This window comes from Moschus berezovskii, chromosome 13 (assembly GCF_049115385.1).
Source record: "Moschus berezovskii isolate FMDL1 chromosome 13, NW_MosBer_1.0, whole genome shotgun sequence".
Taxonomy (NCBI): domain Eukaryota; kingdom Metazoa; phylum Chordata; class Mammalia; order Artiodactyla; family Moschidae; genus Moschus; species Moschus berezovskii.
Window position 1 is genome coordinate 75,494,390 of NC_142472.1, and position 17,546 is coordinate 75,511,935.

A 17,546-nucleotide genomic window follows, 5' to 3' on the forward strand; every position below is an offset into this window, starting at 1 on the left:
TTAGCCTATTATGAATACAAAATTGCAAAACCTTCTACTTCTGACTAGTTTAAGATACTGTAGGGCTTTTCTGATGGCTCAGCTGGTATAGAGGGGACTCAGCTGTAATACAGGGGACACAGGAGATGTGGGTTCAGTCCCTGGGTTGGGAAGATCCCCTGGAGGAGGAACTGGCAACCGACTCCAGTATTCTTGTCTGGAGAATCCCATGGACAGAGGAGCCTGGAGGGCTACAGTCCATAGGGTCACGAAGAGTTGGACACGACTGAGCACGCAGCATGCACACATTTTAAACAGTGGAGTCTTATTTGTATTTCAGTGATTTATCTCAGTTTGTTTTGAGCATCTGTTATTCTAGGTATCATGCTAACCACCATGCAGATAAAGATGAGAAAAAATAAAGGAGACAGTTGGGGAGACAGGAAGCAGACTATAGCACAGGTAGCAACCACTGTATAGACAAGCATGAAGTGATATTAGAGCCCAGACCACAGACCAGAAGATCAGAGCAGGCTTCCTGGAAGAGGTGACCATTGATTTGAAGAGTTCATGGGAGTTAGCAAGTAAAGGAGGCTGGGAGAGAAACCAGGAAGAGCCTCAGAGGCAAGGGCGCAGGGTGTGTTTAGGAAACTGCAAGTGCAGAGGCAGGGCTGCAACTGAAGCAAATAATGAAAAAATAATAAAAAGGAGCACCAGAATTTCAGCACCACAATAGTGTTAGAACACAATTATCCTACTAAAAGTATACAGTCGGCAATTTCAGAAAACTCCTGTTTTATGAAGCAACCCCTTTATTGACAGTCTCTGGGCAGGAGCTGTTACCTTGGTCAACCAAATATATGTCCTTGGTCTTACAAAGCACCCCGCGGGATCTCTCTAGGAAGCTGCCACAGGAACTGACCGTCTTCCGGCATCATGGGCACACATCTGGGGTGCGGTAGTGGCGTGCTGCAAGGCCGACACACGCCAGCTCTTTCTATTTCAGGGGCCTCTCTGTTGATAAAATCAGTTACCACAAACATCAGCAAGCACTGCAAATCAGGGCTGCTTTTCCCCTGCAGGGCAACTTGTCAACCATTTCCCAGGGCATCACTACACAGACATTCCTCTCTTTTGAAACATTAGCTGGAGACATCACTTCTTGCCTTTCCTTTTTTTCTTTTTACTTAAACTAGCTGGTTTTCTGTATATTTTAATTGTTATTTTTTATTAATTAATTTCTGTTGAAGTATGATTGCCTTACAATGTTGTGTTAGCTTCTCAGTTCAGTTCAGTTCAGCCGCTCAGTCGTGTGTGACTCTTTGCGACCCCATGGACTGAAGCACACCAGGCCTCCCTGTCCATCACCAACTCCTGGTTCTTGCTCAAACTCATGTCCATCGAGTCAGTGATGCCATCCAACCATCTCATCCTCTGTCGTCCCCTTCTCCTGCCCTCAATCTTTCCCAGCATCAGGGTCTTTTCAAATGAGTCAGTTCTTCGCATGAGGTGGCCAAAGTATTGGAGTTTCAGCTTTAGCATCAGTCCTTCCAACGAACACCCAGGACTGTTTTCCTTTAGGATGGGCTGGTTGGATCTCCTTGCAGTCCAAGGGACTCTCAAGAGTCTTCTCCAGCACCACAGTTTAAAAGCATCAATTCTTCGGCAATCAGCTTTCTTTATAGTCCAACTCCCACATCCATGTTAGCTTCTACTGCACAGCAAACTCAGTCAGCCACACATATACATGTATCCCCTCCCTTTTGGTTTTCCCTCCTACTTAGAACACCACAGTACATTAAGTAGAGTTCCCCATGCTGTACAGTATGTTCCTATCATTTGTCTGTTTTATATCTTCCCTGATAGCTCAGCTGGTAAAGAATCCACCTGCAATGCAGGAGACCCCGGTGCCATTCCTGGGTCAGGAAGATCCACTGGAGAAGGGATAGGCTACCCACTCCAGTATCCTGGGCTTCCCTTGTGGCTCAGCTGGTAAAGAATCTCCCTGTAATGCTGGAGACCTGGGTTGGAACCCTGGGTTGGGAAGATCCCCTGGAGAAGGGAAAGGCTACCCACTCCAGTATTCTCGCCTGGAGAATTCCATGGACTGTATAGTCCATGGGGTCGCAAAGAGTCGGACAGGACTGAGGACTTTCACTTTCATCAATAGTGTACAGGCTTCCCTGGTGGCTCAGCAGTAAAGACTCTGCCTGCCAATGCAGGAGATGCGGATTTGATCCCTGGGTTGGGAAGAGAAGGAAATATCAGCCCACCCCAATATTCTTACCTGGGAAATCCCATGGACAAGAGTCTGGTGGGCAGGCTCTAGTTCATGGGGATCAGACAGGACTTAGCAACCAAGCAACCACAGCAATCAGTAGTCCGCGTGTGTCAATCCCAGTCTCCCCGTTTCTCCCACCCCACCCCCTTCCCCCTTGGTGTCCTTGCATTTGTTCTCTCTGACTTCTTGCTTTTTCTCCTCAAAGGCAAACTGAGTTACTGAGAAGTTGGCTATTTCTAGCAGTAGATGGCTGTCAGTGAAAGACCCACGGGTTCTGGCTCTCAGCTGTTGTCTTTTTCACCCTCCAACTTTAGGCTGAAGGAAATCCAAATGAGTGACTATGATGCTGCCACCTATGAACGGTTTTCAGGGGCTGTTCGACGACAGGTGCGCTCCCTCCGAATTATCCTGGATAATTTACAGGTAATCAACATGAACTAACTAAGAAAATAATCTGGTCACCCAATTAGACCCACCCCAGAACCACTGGAGAAATTTATCTGTATCCTAGGCAGACAGTCAGAAAAAATTAACTAATGCCAAAATGTCTGCATAAAATCTGTGGGTCACTCCGTGGCTGTCTTAGTTAAATTTTAGTAAAAATATTTGACCTCAGCTTTCCTCCTGTCCAGGAAGCAGTAGTTTGACCGGTGACCCCAAAAGCATCAGACTTCCTGATTTCCGTTATCTAGACCTACGAGCACCCCACCTCTACTAGAACAATGTAACACTGAATGAATTCTCTTCCACTGAACAAATGCTCACTGCCCTGGGCATTGAGGGTAGCTTCTGAGGGGCTCTGAGCTCCTGGGCAAGGCAGGAGGTGAATAAGAGCCAAAAGGAGGGATTCCCAGGAGATGAGGGTGGTGCCAAATGGTACTGGCGCCTAGACTGAAGAGGGAGGGTAGTCATGTCCTTTGTTCATTTCTTAAGCTATTGATGGGACAGGAAAACAGAATCCAGCCCTTGCTGTCAAAGAAGGAACTTAAAGAAGACAAGCAAACGGTTTCCTAAGATCTGTAGAGAAGAGCGTGCATGCTTCCAGCGGGGTGAGCGAGAGTCGGCTTTATGGAAGATGCGATGCTTGAGTTCACTCTTGAAAGAGCCTGAGCTCTCCAGCTGAGTGTGGAGTGGGGGCATCCTGACACGGGACGCGGCGCGCACAAGTGCACTGAGGCCTGGGGGAGCACAGGGAGCGCGGAGGAGCGCGCGGTCAGGGCGACGGAGCAGATTGTGCGCGGAGGGAGGCGATGGCAAGGGCGGAGGTGGCCGCGTCGCCAGGACAGACGGCGGTCCAGCCCTGGATGCCGTGAGAACGTGGCCACACCGGGCTTCACCCTGAGAGCAAAACGGCCACTGGAAAATCCACAGTCCCAGGGAGAAATACAAGAATATGTTTTTAACTGAAGGAATCCAAATGCCCTTCTGGTTAATTTGTTGATTGGTATTCATTGGGCACCATGCTATAGTTACTTTTACAAACATCGTTGCATTTTTATCTCACATCAGTCATTTAAGATAAATGTTCAGTTCAGTTCAGTTCAGTCGCTCAGTCGTGTCCGACTCTCCGCGACCCCATGAATCATAGCACGCCAGGCCTCCCTCTCCATCACCAAATCCCGGAGTACACTCAAACTCATGTCCACAGAGTCGGTGATGCCATCCAGCCATCTCATTCTCCATCGTCCCCTTCTCCTCCCGCCCCCAACCTTTCCCAGCATCAGAGTCTTTTCCAGTGAGTCAACTCGTCGCATGAGGTGGCCAAAGTATTGCAGTTTCAGCTTTAGCATCAGTCCCTCCTATGAACATCCAGGATTGATCTCCTTTAGAATGGACTGGTTGGATCTCCTTGCAGTATAAGGGACTCTCAAGAGTCTTCTCCAACACCACAGTTCAAAAGCATCGATTCTTCAGCGATCAGCCTTCTTCACAGTCCAACTCTCACATCCATACATGACCACGGGAAAAACCATTGCCTTGACTATGCAGATGACACTACCCTTATGGCAGAAAGTGAAGAGGAATTCAAAAGCCTCTTGATGAAAGTGAAAGAGGAGAGTGAAAAGGTTGGTTTGAAGCTCAACATTCAGAAAACAAAGATCATGGCATCTGGTCCCATCACTTCATGGGAAATAGATGGAAAAACAGTGGAAACAGTGTCAGACTTTGTTTTTTTGGGCTCCAAAATCACTGCAGATGCTGATTGCAGTCATGAAACTAAAAGACGCTTGCTCCTTGGAAGGAAAGTTATGACCAACCTTGATAATATATTAAAAAGCAGAGACATTACTTTGCCAACCAAGATAAATGTTATGTTTACAAGAAAAGCCAAAGGAAGAAAAGTCAGATCCACTACTGTGACTTCTTAAAGAAGTTTCAAGTGTTTCCCTTAGGGAATTTTTTTTTTTTTTTAATCCATCAAGGTGTTAAATGGGCTTTCTGGTTGTCAGTTTGGAACCCTAGTGACAGTTGAAAATAGCTACTGGCCAAAGATAGACAGGGCCTCCTGTGGAATATGGATCTGTACTTTGCAACCAAAGCAAGGAGACCTGGATTTGGTCCCTTTTGGGGCATCACCTGCCAGTCCCATGTGGTTCTGATTGACTCACACCATCCAACTGTCTTGCGGTTATTGTGTAATCCCAGTAACCAGGGGTGTTTCCTTGGTGAACAGCCCAAAGTCTGGCCAGGAACCAGCAAATCATCCTTTGACAGAACTTGGCAAAGCACACCGTGAAGCCCACATGTTGATTCCAGGAGGCTGGACCGATATCTGAGCAAAGGGAACGTCTGCCCCAAGTTAATGCCTCTTCCACATGACCCTCCGTTGCACCATGGGTCCCTCTTCTCAATTAAGACATCTTTCACCAGTGACCTCCTCTTGCTTCTTGACTGGCTTCCTCATGGGATATCATAGCGTTCTGGTGATTGAACCTTTTACGAATCAATAGCGAGAGTTTCCTTGTTAGAATAGCTGAATCTGTAATAACTCCAGTTATACTCAGTTCAGAATCTGAATCTCTGATTCCAGCTTTCCCTAACAAAAGAAAATATCCATTTCTACAAAAAGCCATTTCTACAAAAAACCATCTTCTCTCTAGTGTTTTTTTCCTAATCAACCATCCGTAATTTCATTCTCAGGCTCAACTAAATTAGCCTTTCTCTGATTTGTTTCGCCTGGCATAATACCTCCGTGGACCAACAGTTATCTTCTTTATTTTTCCTTCAGTGGTTCAAAATGGGCGTGTTGTTCAGATAAATAGTGTTTTTGAACACTGATGTGCTCTGTGCTTGGCACTGAGGGCACAATGATTAATAAGATATTATCTCCATACTCAACAAAGGTATTAGCCTAGTGATATGGGGAAGACAGGCACCTGCACAGATCATTCCTGTTTAGTATATAAGTGTCTGGGGAGAGCAAGGAAGACAAGGCAGTGGATGCCCAGAGGAGAAAGATTCAAGGGTAAATTTCACACTTTATTTATTTATGTCATATTTGGCTCTGCTGGGTCTTTGTTGCTGCATGTGGGCTTTCTCTAGTTGCGGTGAGTGGGAGCTACTTCAGTTGTGGCGCACAGGCTTCGCACTGCAGTGGCTTCTTTTGTTGCGGAGCATGGGCTCTAGGGTGCTTGGGCTCAGTAGTTGTGGCACACGGGCTTAGTTGTTCTGAAGCATGTGGGATCTTCTTGGACCAGGGATAGAACCTGGGTCCTCTGCACTGGCAGGTGGCTTCTTAACCACTGGATCATGAGGGAAATCTTAGGATAGAGTTTGAAGGAAAGGATCCGTGACCTGAGTCTTGAAGGACGCACAAGTATTTACCGGACAAACCAGGCTGCAAACAATGCCCAGGGGAAGGCACAGCATAGAGAAAGGGCTGACCCTGTGTGATCTCAGGGGTGAGCTGGGGCCAGCCACAGGCAGGTTACCACTCAGTGTGAAATGTAAAAGGCTTTGAGGCTGGGAGGCAAGTGGATGCCTGGTCAGGAACTTTATTCAGAGCCCCCACTTTGTGGTAGGTAAAGAATGGAAAGCATTTCCCCATTCACTTTATTTAATCTATAATAACTATGTTTCACCCAGGGGACTGAATATCTATTTTGCATAATGGTTCTTGACCTCAACACCCAAGCTGGTGAAGAAGATGCATATAGCTATAAGGGAAGACACAATTGGTAAAGCTTCAGAAAGCTTTTGACTAGTGCTCTGGTTCTGGAGACAGCTGTGTGAGCAGCTTCTAGGCTGGGCAGTTAAGGAAGGACTCACAGTGGAGGTGTCATTTGAGCTGGACCATGAAGGATGAGTATGGTTTCAGCTGGCAACTTTTCTAAGGATGCTGTTGGAAAGATGGTTTTGACCAGAGCTTCTCAAACTTTCTGTGGAGAGGGGCAGGTTTTGTTTTTTATTCAGTTGATCACAAATGAATACTTTTTTTTTTTAAGACCAGTCCTTCACACATGTTAATTGGGAAAATAATACCATTATGTTCATGTTTCTCTAACATCCTAGTAACCAGTTTAATGGAGCCTAAGGAAGAGTCCATGGGGTCACGAGTCAGACACGACTGAAGAGACTTAGAATGCACGCAAAGAAGCTTCTTTCTGCAGCAGCCCAGTTGATTGTTTCCAGTAACTCCTCACAAAGGCTACCTTGTTCTTCAATTCTCTTTTCCTTTTAACAGATTAATACCTTATAAGATAGAAATGAATTCCTGAAAAAATGATATAAAAAGCTAGCATACAAAATCCAAGCCCATACTACTAAATATTAGGTTCAACAAACCTAAAATTACTTTGTCAAACTGTCATATAAATTTCTAAATGATTACTATCAATTTACGTGACCTATTTTATCACAGACCAGAAACAAATGTTCACACACCAAAGGCAGTCGGGGTAGCTCTGGTCAAGACAGAAGGAACCAATGGGAAGAGGGCAAAGACTGTAACAGGCTGTCTGGAGAATGGCAAACTCCAGCATGACTCGAGCTCAGAGCTTCGGGGTGGGCCTGCGTGTAGGGGTGGTGGAGAGAAAACTGGAAAGAAGGTGGATCCACGGCAGTGAGGACTGTGGAAGCGGCTGAGAAAGGGAGTGGTGTGGTTTTATCTTCTGTACATAGTTTCAGGGACTTCCCTGGTAGTCCAGTGGTAAGACTCCATGCTCCCAATGCAGGGAATCCAGGTTCGATTCCTGGTTGGGGAACGAGCTCCCACAAGCCTCAACTAAAGATTCCATACGTCACATCTAAGACCAGGCACAGCCAAATAAATAAATAATATTTTCCTAAAAAATAAGAAGTTTTATAATCATTTAAGTCCTGTGCTCATGCTTAGCCGTGTCTGACTCTTACCAACGCCATGGACTGTAGCCCACCAGGCTTCTCTGTCCATGGGATTCTCCAGGCAAGAATACTGGGGTGGGTTGCCATGCCCTCCTCCAAGGGATCTTCCTTACACCACAGATCGAACCAAGTCACCTGCGTCTCCTGCATTGGCAGGTAGATTCTTTACCACTGAGCTACCTGGGAAGCCCATGAAGGGATATAATCTCAAAGGAGAGAGAAGTGGAAGGCAGGAAGTCAGATCATAGCATCACTTCAGTTATTCAGGTGGGAAGTGACCGGCACCCAAACCAGGGTGAGGGAAATGAAGAGGAAAGGATGGGACAGTAGGGAGGTCGGACCGCAGAGAGTTCCTGATGGAACGTGGGAGAGGGCCATGGTGACGTTTTTGAGCCCTCGGGGACAGAAACAGGGAACACGTGAGGCGAGGCTTGTGGAGAAAGCAGGTGTTTGCTCTGGCTGTTCTGACGTTTTCACACTACTGGGACATCCAGAGAGAAACATCAGGCATGATACTTGAAGGTTTTAAGTTATGACTCAAGTTCAAGAGCAAAATTAGGACCAGACAGGCTTGAGTATCTGTACTGAGATCTCTGTGCTTTTATGGTCATCTGTATAGAAGAGCAGCCTAAGCCAAGAGGAACGATGTGTAGACAGAGGTGACAGCAGAGAGCAAAGAGTTGCCTGGGGGGTGGGGGGTGCAGCAGGGAGAAATGGAGGCAGTCCTGTCAAGGAGCATCTGCGTTTCCAGAGAGAGCAGTAAAATGCTAATTACTGCTTCTCAGCACACGAATGACTCATCACGAGGCGTCAGTGGCCATATTGTTCAGTCACCAAGTCGATTCTGACTCCTTGTGACACCGTGGACTGCAGCACGCCAGGCTGCAGTGGCCTCTCCGTGGCCATAAGAGGACAGCTTAACTGAGCACCACCAAGGAATACAGTCCTGACTTCCAGGCTCTATCTGCAAAGGCATCGAACTCAGTCTTTGACAGGTAACCATTAGAAGGATTAAAAAACTAAAAGGCTGTAAACTGAAAAACTCATCTCATAGGAAAGAGTGCTAGTGACATACGAGAAGCTTTGAAGAGTTTTTGCTAAATTTAATGCAATGTGACCCCTATGAAAAATAGTACCAAAAACAATTCAGACTCCTAAGAAACAGCAATAGTAGCAAGTGAGACCACAAATCACATTAACATCTCTTACTTAGAGAGACGGGGAGAAGAGAGACCCCAAAAGCTGGTGAGAAGGCTCCGTATGTTAGCTCTCTGCTCTGTTTTTATTGACCAGCTTCCTTAGGGTTTTTACCTCTACAGTGTGGAATAATAATTCAAATTTTCCATTCACATTAGTAATTAGACTTAAGACTGGCTTGAGTCTGCTCTTCGTCCTTTGAATGTGGATGTCCACTTTGGTGTTGCATTTTTCACTCTCTTAGAAGGTCAGGACGATCTCTGGCCCCCCATGTTGTCACTACCAAGTAGCAGGGTCTGGCGGCAGCAGCGCTGGGAGTAGTGAGGGGGGTGGTCTGGGTTTTACACGGTGGCAGAGAGCGACGGCAGAAAGCTGGAAAGGCAATAACCCTGGGAGAGGGGCCAGACCAGCCCCAACTTGTCCTTGGCTTAAAGACAAGATCAAACAAAGGCCAAATGGCCCCACTGCAATGGCTTTTCCAAACAAAATAAGAAATGATGTGGAGATGAAGCTCTCATGCTCTGACTGTCCACAGTTCCAGCTCCTTTCCTGCTGAGCCCTTGAGCTAGTGGCATAGCTGTACTTCAGCTTCTAATACCAGTCTAAAATCTTCAAGGAGACTTCTAATAATAACAAAGTGGAGAATCTATCCAACCTGTTGTTGAACAGTTTCAAACAGCCATCTCATCATCTAAGAATAAGAGCACAAAAAAAATAAGATGTATGAAATTATTCTGCAGTGAGGTAGAATAATAAGTAATAAGATATAGAAGAAGATGTCAACAGGCTAGAATATTTTTCTTCAGAAAACAAAGATTTTTCGAAAACATCTGTTTTGTGTTCTCACAATCCAAAGAAACCTGAAGTATGTGAAATAAGACATCTTAAAAGGATCTGGCTAAGAGGCAAGCAGGAATAATAAGGGAATTGAATGCCATAAGGAAGGACTCGAAGAAAATGAAAAATGCAATGCCAAGGTTGAAATCTACATTGAAAGGAGGAAGAACAGACTCAAGCCAGTCTTAAGTCTAATTACTAATGTGAATGGAAAACTTGAATTGTTATTCCATACTGTAGAAGTAGAAACCCTAAGAAAGCTGGTCAATAAAAACAGAGCAGAGTGCTAACATATGGAGCCATGAGCCTTCCCAACAAGTAGAACAGTACTTAGCTAATGGTAAGTGCTCAGTAAATATATACTGAATGAGCCAGCAATATTCCCAAAGAGGCCACCAAAAATCACACATAAGCAATAATTCAAGTAATAGTAAAAATGTGCTGAGCTGAAGACAGGCCTAAGTCAATGGATCAAAAGAACTTTACTGAGTGCCAGGCAAAGTTAATGAAAAGAGATAAACACCTCACTACAGCCTCATGGAATTTAACACTTCAGAAACAAAGAAAATATAAAAGCAAACAGGAAGACAAAAACATAGCTGCCATCCAAGAAAGAAAAATTCATCTTACATGTATTAAATACCAGAAGATTGTGAAGAACGTCTGCAGGATCTGAGGGGAGAAAAGTTGTGACCCAAGAATTCCCTACTCAGCCAAAGTGCAAAACGGACAGACATTTTCAGATATTCAGAGGCTTTAAAAATACATGTCACTTAAGTATCTGTTTTCAAAATAATTTTGGATTCAATGTGTATGCACAGTATGCATATATATGTGTCAGTATTCTAGCCAGTTAAGAAGGGAATCAAATTCCTTGAGAGTGGGGAACTTGGGACTTCCCTGCAGGTCCAGTGGCTGAGATCCCACGCTCCCAATGCAGGGCCAGGATCGGTCCCCGGTCAGGCAGCCAGGTCCAGTGGCTGAGATCCCACGCTCCCAATGCAGGGCCAGGATCGGTCCCCGGTCGGGCAGCCAGGCCCCACACACTGCACCAAGACTGGGCGTAGCCAAGTAAATCCTAACAAAAAAAGAAAAAGGATGGGAATTCTGTGGCATTAAAGGACCAGCAGTGAGCATTAGAAGCAAATAATTGTGGGAAATATGTTGAAAAGAAAGTTTAAATGTCAAGAATAATGCTTTCTAAAGGTATATAAAAATAGTAAGTTTAAAAATAATAAATAGGGCCTGAATCCCCATATTATCTCAAAAGTTAAAACTCAAGAAGTTGGCATAAACAGAAGAAAGCAAAAGAAGAGAAACAAATAATGTTTCATTCCTAGATTAGAGAAATTGGAGTTAAGTCAGGCTTTTTAAGAGTTTAATCATGCTGGTATTTTTTAGATGTATTTCTTGCAAATCACATATTTCGATAAATACCCCTGGTTATTGTGCGGAGAGGGGATTGTCAGGGGGCAGGGAGCCAGTGGGATGCTGTTGAAGTGCTCCAGGTGGGTGGAGGTGACCGCTGACCTAGGGCTGCCATGGGCGCGGTACGAGATGGGCAGATGCCACCGAAGTTGAGAGGCTGTGCCAGCTGTCTAGGTGTGATACGTGAGGGAGAGAGAAGCCAAAGACGATTCCCAGATAACGCGCCCTGAACAGCTGAAAGAATGGGGTTGCCCCTTGTCGAGGGAACTTGGGGAGAGTGGAGGGTGGGCTCTGGGGCCAGTTTTGAACTATTGAATTTAACCTGCCTGTTATACATGCTCACAGATACATGCAGCTCCCTGCTCTTTTGAAGTAAAAAATGTTTAATTCTTGAGGGAGAGATGGGAAATTGCTCATAACAACTCATTGTAAAATGACAGTATGTTGTCACCCAGGTAATAGTTTAGTTCCTTGTCACTATCCAGGAGTACACACTCTTCTAACAAGAATCATCTTTGTTAAGTACGTGAATCACTAGTGTTTTGTTTTGTTTTTCCGTGGCAATGAGATGTTACTTCAAGAAACAGGGAATTCCCTAAAATAGGAAGATCCCTATCTGCTCTTTTTTGCAATACCATTTCACCATTTAGAGCACCTGGCAACCTAACAGGTATTTAATAGCTATTTATATTATGTCAAAATATCAAGAATCATAAAGAAAATTTTTTATTGTTTCCATTGATTTATAATTTGTTATTTTACAAATACTATACAAAAGTTTACCTTAATTCAGCATCCTTTTTGTTTGAATGGTACGAATCAATAGCAAAAAAGTATATGTTAGTCAGACATAGAGAAATGTTTAAATAACAGAAGCTAGTGAAGGAGGAGAGTGAAAAGGTTGGCTTGAAGCTCAACATTCAGAAAACAAAGATCATGGCATCTGGTCCCATCACTTCATGGGAAATAGATGGGGAAACAGTGGAAACAGTGTCAGACTTTATTTTTTTGGGCTCCAAAATCACTGCAGATGCTGACTGCAGCCATGAAATTAAAAGACGCTTAATCCTTGGAAGGAAAGCTATGACCAACCTAGATAGTATATTAAAAAGCAGAGACATTACTTTGCCAACAAAGGTCCGTCTAGTCAAGGCTATGGTTTTTCCCGTGGTCATGTATGGATGTGAGAGTTGGACTGTGAAGAAAGCTGATCGCTGAAGAATTGATGCTTTTGACCTGTGGTGCTGGAGAAGACTCTTGAGAGTCCCTTGTACTGCAAGGAGATCCAACCAGTCCATTCTAAGGGAGATCAATCCTAGGTGTTCATTGGAAGGACTGATGCTAAAGCTGAAACTCCAATACTTTGGCCACCTCATGCGACGAGTTGACTCACTGGAAAAGACTCTGATGCTGGGAAAGGTTGGGGGTGGGAGGAGAAGGGGACGACCGAGAATGAGATGGCTGGATGGCATCACCGACTCTATGGACATGAGTTTGAGTGAACTCTAGGAGTTGGTGATAGACAGGGAGGCCTGGCGTGCTGTGATTCATGGGGTCACAGAGAGTCGGACATGACTGAGCGACTGAACTGAACTGAATGTTTAATAAAAAAATCACTACTCCCAGGTATCCTCAATATCCATTTATATCTATTTCTTCACCCAACAAGTATTTAGGGATGGTCATCTTGAGATGGCTGGATGGCATCACCGACTCGATGGACATGAGTTTGAGTGAACTCCAGGAATTGGTGATGGACAGGGAGGCCTGGCGTGCTGTGATTCATGGGGTCGCAAAGAGTTGGACACGACTGAGCAACTGAACTGAACTGAACTGAACTGATCTATACATTTTACTCTGTAGAATGGATGTGCTTTCTACAAAGCCACTTAAACCTTTCTAATCTTTTCATTAATTCTAAAGGAATAGTAGAAGATTGGCTTGCTTGTAGAGTTTGTAGATAAAGGAAGTCTTTGGGCTTCCCTGTTGGCTCACCGGTAAAGAATCCACCTGCCAGTGCTGGAGGCATGGGTTCGATACCAGATCCAGGAAGATCCCACATACCACGGAGCAACTAAACCCATGCACCTCAACGAATGAGACTGTGCTTTAGAGCCCAGGAGCCACAGCTACTGGAGCCGTTGCTGCTAGAGCTGGCGCTCTCCAACAAGAGAAACCACCGCAATGAGACGCCCGCGCACGACTGGAGCCATCGCCCCTAGAGCCGGTGCTCCCCAACAAGAGGAGCCGCCGCAATGAGACGCCCGCGCACGACTGGAGCCATCGCCCCTAGAGCTGGTGCTGCCCAACAAGAGGAGCCGCCACAATGCTGCATCACAGCCAGAGGGTAGCCTCTGCTCACCACAAGCAGAGAAAAGCCTGTGCGACAGCAAAGACGCAGCCCAGCCAAAAATAAATAAATCAAATAATGACAACTGTTTCAAAGAAAATAAAAGAAGTCTTGCTTAACCATAACCCAAACAAGTGAAGATTTAAGATGAGTCAGAATACTTTCAGTGCTGAAGTCACAAGACCCCGTGTCACAAACCGCAAGATAATTGGTTTTTGTCAAGTTTGTTCCTCCTGGTGTCCTCACTGCTATAGATGTGTGGTGTGTGTGTGTGAGTCTGTGTGTGCTTTCTGGTTAACCAAATTATTTCCCAGAAAATGAAATTAACCAGAACACGTCATCCTCTGAGCACTCTAACTGTTCTTTACATGAAAGTAATAAAACTATATTTCTTGTTTAGAAAGTCTGTAATGTAGACTTTTTACTAGTGAAACCTATCTTTATATATAATGAATTCTCATTCATTTCAGTTCAGTTCAGTCGCTCAGTCGTGTCCGACTCTCTGCGACCCCATGAATCACAGCATGCCAGGCCTCCCTAAATTCTCATTAGTATGAATTTATTACATAATACAAAACAGATGGACATATTTACAAGAATACTTTTCTTCATGCAATAGAAATAACAATAAAAAACATGTCTTGGCTCTTTGTTATAAATAAAAATATATATTTAAATACAGTAGGTGCTTACTATTTAAAGAAACATTTTAATGAATCCCATAAAATACACAGACCAAAATAGTCAATATTTCTATTCCAGCACTCAGTAGAGTTTTTGAAGAGCCTCCCCGCCTCCAGCACATTGCCTTCAAGAACACCCATCCTGACATGCCTCTTCCTGTTTTGAGTTTCCGAGTACTGGTGGGCTGGCTAGATGATAGATAATAAATTATCTGTCCATATTTATCTGCAAGTTTTATACTTGAATGAATAGTGCTACTGTGTAAAAATGTCTTTGCGTCCATAGTTCTAGAGCAAACACCTAGCACATTCTTTCACTTCTCAAAAACAAAAAGTACTGGTTCTTGTTTCTAAAAATATCTGTGACAGGCAGAATCAAAAATAATTCATTTATCCACAAATAAAAATTTAAGAGAAGAGAATAGATGCCCACCAACATGGCTAAAATTAAAAGAAAAACTGTCAGTATCAAGTTTTGGTGAGGAAACAAAGGAAGCCCTCCTACACTGATCCTGGGAAATGTAAATTGGAAAACCCACTTTGGAAACCTATTTCACAGTATCTCCTAAACCTGAGTGTCTCCAGCATATCCACCCAACTGAAATACACACACACCTGCTGCAGAAGACGTGGTCAAGGATACTCCTGGCGACATTACTCATCATAGCCCCAAGCTGGAAATAACACAGTTGTAGATGAGATATCAGTTGTGACGAATGGTCAGAAATCACACGACTGGACATTGTTATGGCTGAGACAGAGAATCAAGAGCTGCTGGGCACAGCAGCGGCGGTGCCCCTCCCGGGAACAATGCTGAACCAAAGAAGCCAGACACAGAAGAGTATGTATTGTATGACCCCACTGTATGAAATGCAGAAACACACAAACCTAGTCTGTGACGACAGAAGTCAGGCGGGTGGGGGCAGGGGTCCTTGGCAGGGCCTGGGTCAAGTCCAAGAGAGACTCCGGGAGGCCAGGGGGTACGGGTGTTACAGGGTGTGTTTGCTTTTAAAGTTCACTGCCTCTGCACTTGAGATTTATACACTTTATTGTGAGTATATTATACTTGAATTTTAAAAGTTGACCCAAAAAAGCGGGTGGCAGATTTACTGGAAAAAGCGTATCCCTTCCTTCACTCTAACCCCAAATTTTATTAAGTCGTTTTCTTATTGGTATACAGAATGGGAACAAAGCCTTCACAAACTGCTGCTGCTGCTGCTAAATCACTTCAGTCGTGTCCGACTCTGTGCGACCCCATAGATGGAAGCCCACCAGGCTTCCCCGTCCCTGGGATTCTCCAGGCAAGAACACTGGAGTGGGTTGCCATTTCCTCTCCAATGTGTGAAAGTGAAAGTGAAGTCGCTCAGTCATATCCGACCCTTAGCGACCCCACGGACTGCAGCCTACCAGGCTCCTCCATCCATGGGATTTTCTAGGCAAGAGTACTGGAGTGGCTTGCCATTGCCTTCTCTGTCACAAACTAGAGAGGATGTTAAAAGAAGATATCTGTGCACAAGAAAAGAAGCAAACCAGCAGTAGAAAGTTAAGACCCCAGATCTCTAGGTTCTTCCATGATGGACAGTCTAGAGACAGCAGACAAACATGATGTTATAAGGGAAAAATAAGTATTTTGTAATTTGATAACGCCCTCACTAAGGGCAATAATAGATCCCCTAGAAAGGACCTCCTTTTATTATAATGTTTACTAATTATTAGCATTGTTGTTGTTGTTCAGTTGCTAAGTTGTGTCCGACTCTCTGCAGCCCAATGAACTACAGCAAGCCAGGCTTCCCTGTCCTTCTCCATCACCTTGAGTTTGGCAAACTCTTGTCGATTGAGTCAGTGATGCCAGCCAACCACCTCATCCTCTGTCAGCCCCCTCTCTCCTTGCCCTCAGTCTTTCCCAGCATCAGGGTCTTTTCCAATTATTAGCACAGGTACCAAAAGAAGAATTTTGCAGTGCTGTTGGACTGGTTGTTTACCATACCTTTACTGGATCGTGGTTCTCTTGCTCTTAAGTCAGACCTTTTCCCCAAACTCACACCACCTGTAATTCCCTTCTCGTGCCTTCAGTCTGTTACAGCGGCCTCTGTGCTCTACCACTGATCAGGAATTGATATCAGTAACACAGGATTTTGCAAACCTCTCATAAAGAGTTAACATTTGTTTACTTTATAGTCTTAAGGAGCTACCTCATAATGAAGTGACTTTGATAGTTAGCTGGCCAATGAGATTTCTATCTCACAAGCCTCTTAAAGAAAATTGAAGACAAAGTTCTTCTGGTAAATGGTAAATGTATTAGTATATTTTAGGCAAATATAGGAATATCTAAAATAACAAGCCATCATTTCTCCAGATAGCTTCATTACAGTGGGATCTTTATAAATATATTTAGAAGATTGTTATTGTTTAGTCACTGAGTTGTCTCCAATTCTTTTGCGATCCCATGGACTGTCTCCTCTGTCCATGGGATTTCCCAGGCAAGAATATTGCAGTGGGGTTGCCATCTCCTTCTCGAGAGGACCTCCCCAACCCAGGGATTGAACCCAGGTCTCATGTATTCTTAGATCTGACTCTGTCCCAACTTAGAGAACAACCAAATGGCTGAGAGCCTTAGATAGCTATTTAGGAGATTTTAGGTATACCACCACCGCCCAACCCACACCCACCCACCAAACTCCAGATAATGGAAGATTTTCCAGTTACGTATCTGCTAAGTGGTTCTAGATGTTTTCTGCTTCTTTTGAGTGCTGAGAGTGCTGATGTTGGGGCAGAAAAATGAATTTTGGAAAGCAAAGTATGTTTCCTGTAACTAATTATCCACCCAAGTCTCTCAAAATGTTTACTATCAATAGCAAACCAGCTTAACATAACCACTTTGACGCTAATGTCAAAATAGACATGAAGTGAACTGGTTTCCTAAGCAGTTATTTTCCCCATAATTTGTTGCACATAGCAGACAGGCAATTCAGCTATTTCTGTTATTAAAGAATAGATCTACTAGTGAAAAAAAAAACATTGCTTCAAAGTCACTTTTTAGACTTTGATTAATGCTTGCTGCTGCTGCTGCTAAGTCACTTCAGTCGTGTCCGACTCTGTGTGACCCCACAGACGGAAGCCCACCAGGCTCCCCCATCCCTGGGATTCTCCAGGCAAGAACACTGGAGTGGGTTGCCATTTCCTTCTCCTTGATTAATGCTTAGAAGCTTACAAATTAGGGACAATTCCCAGTTACTTGAGAAAATATTACTGTCATTATTTTGATATAATTAGGAAGAGGCAAAGGGTAAAAAAACTAATTGGGAAATCCTCCACTTTATACCAGTGACTTTCATTTCTAATTAAATGTAGACCGTGCTGTGCTTAGTCGCTTGGTCATGTCCGACTCTGTGACCCCATAGACTGCAGCCTGTCAGACTCCTCTGTCCATGGGGATTCTTCAGGCAAG

At 44.4% G+C, this 17,546-nt stretch overlaps 1 protein-coding gene across 1 annotated transcript in view; it reads left to right on the forward strand.

Annotated features, from left to right (window-relative positions):
- The window catches only part of VWA8 (von Willebrand factor A domain containing 8), a 399,072-nt gene that overhangs the window by 348,659 nt on the left and 32,867 nt on the right, over positions 1 to 17,546 (forward strand). Inside the window, exon 40 of the mRNA XM_055426030.2 lies at positions 2,575 to 2,683. Coding sequence (XP_055282005.1) covers positions 2,575 to 2,683 — 109 coding nt within the window. The remainder of the gene's footprint in view (positions 1 to 2,574; positions 2,684 to 17,546) is intronic.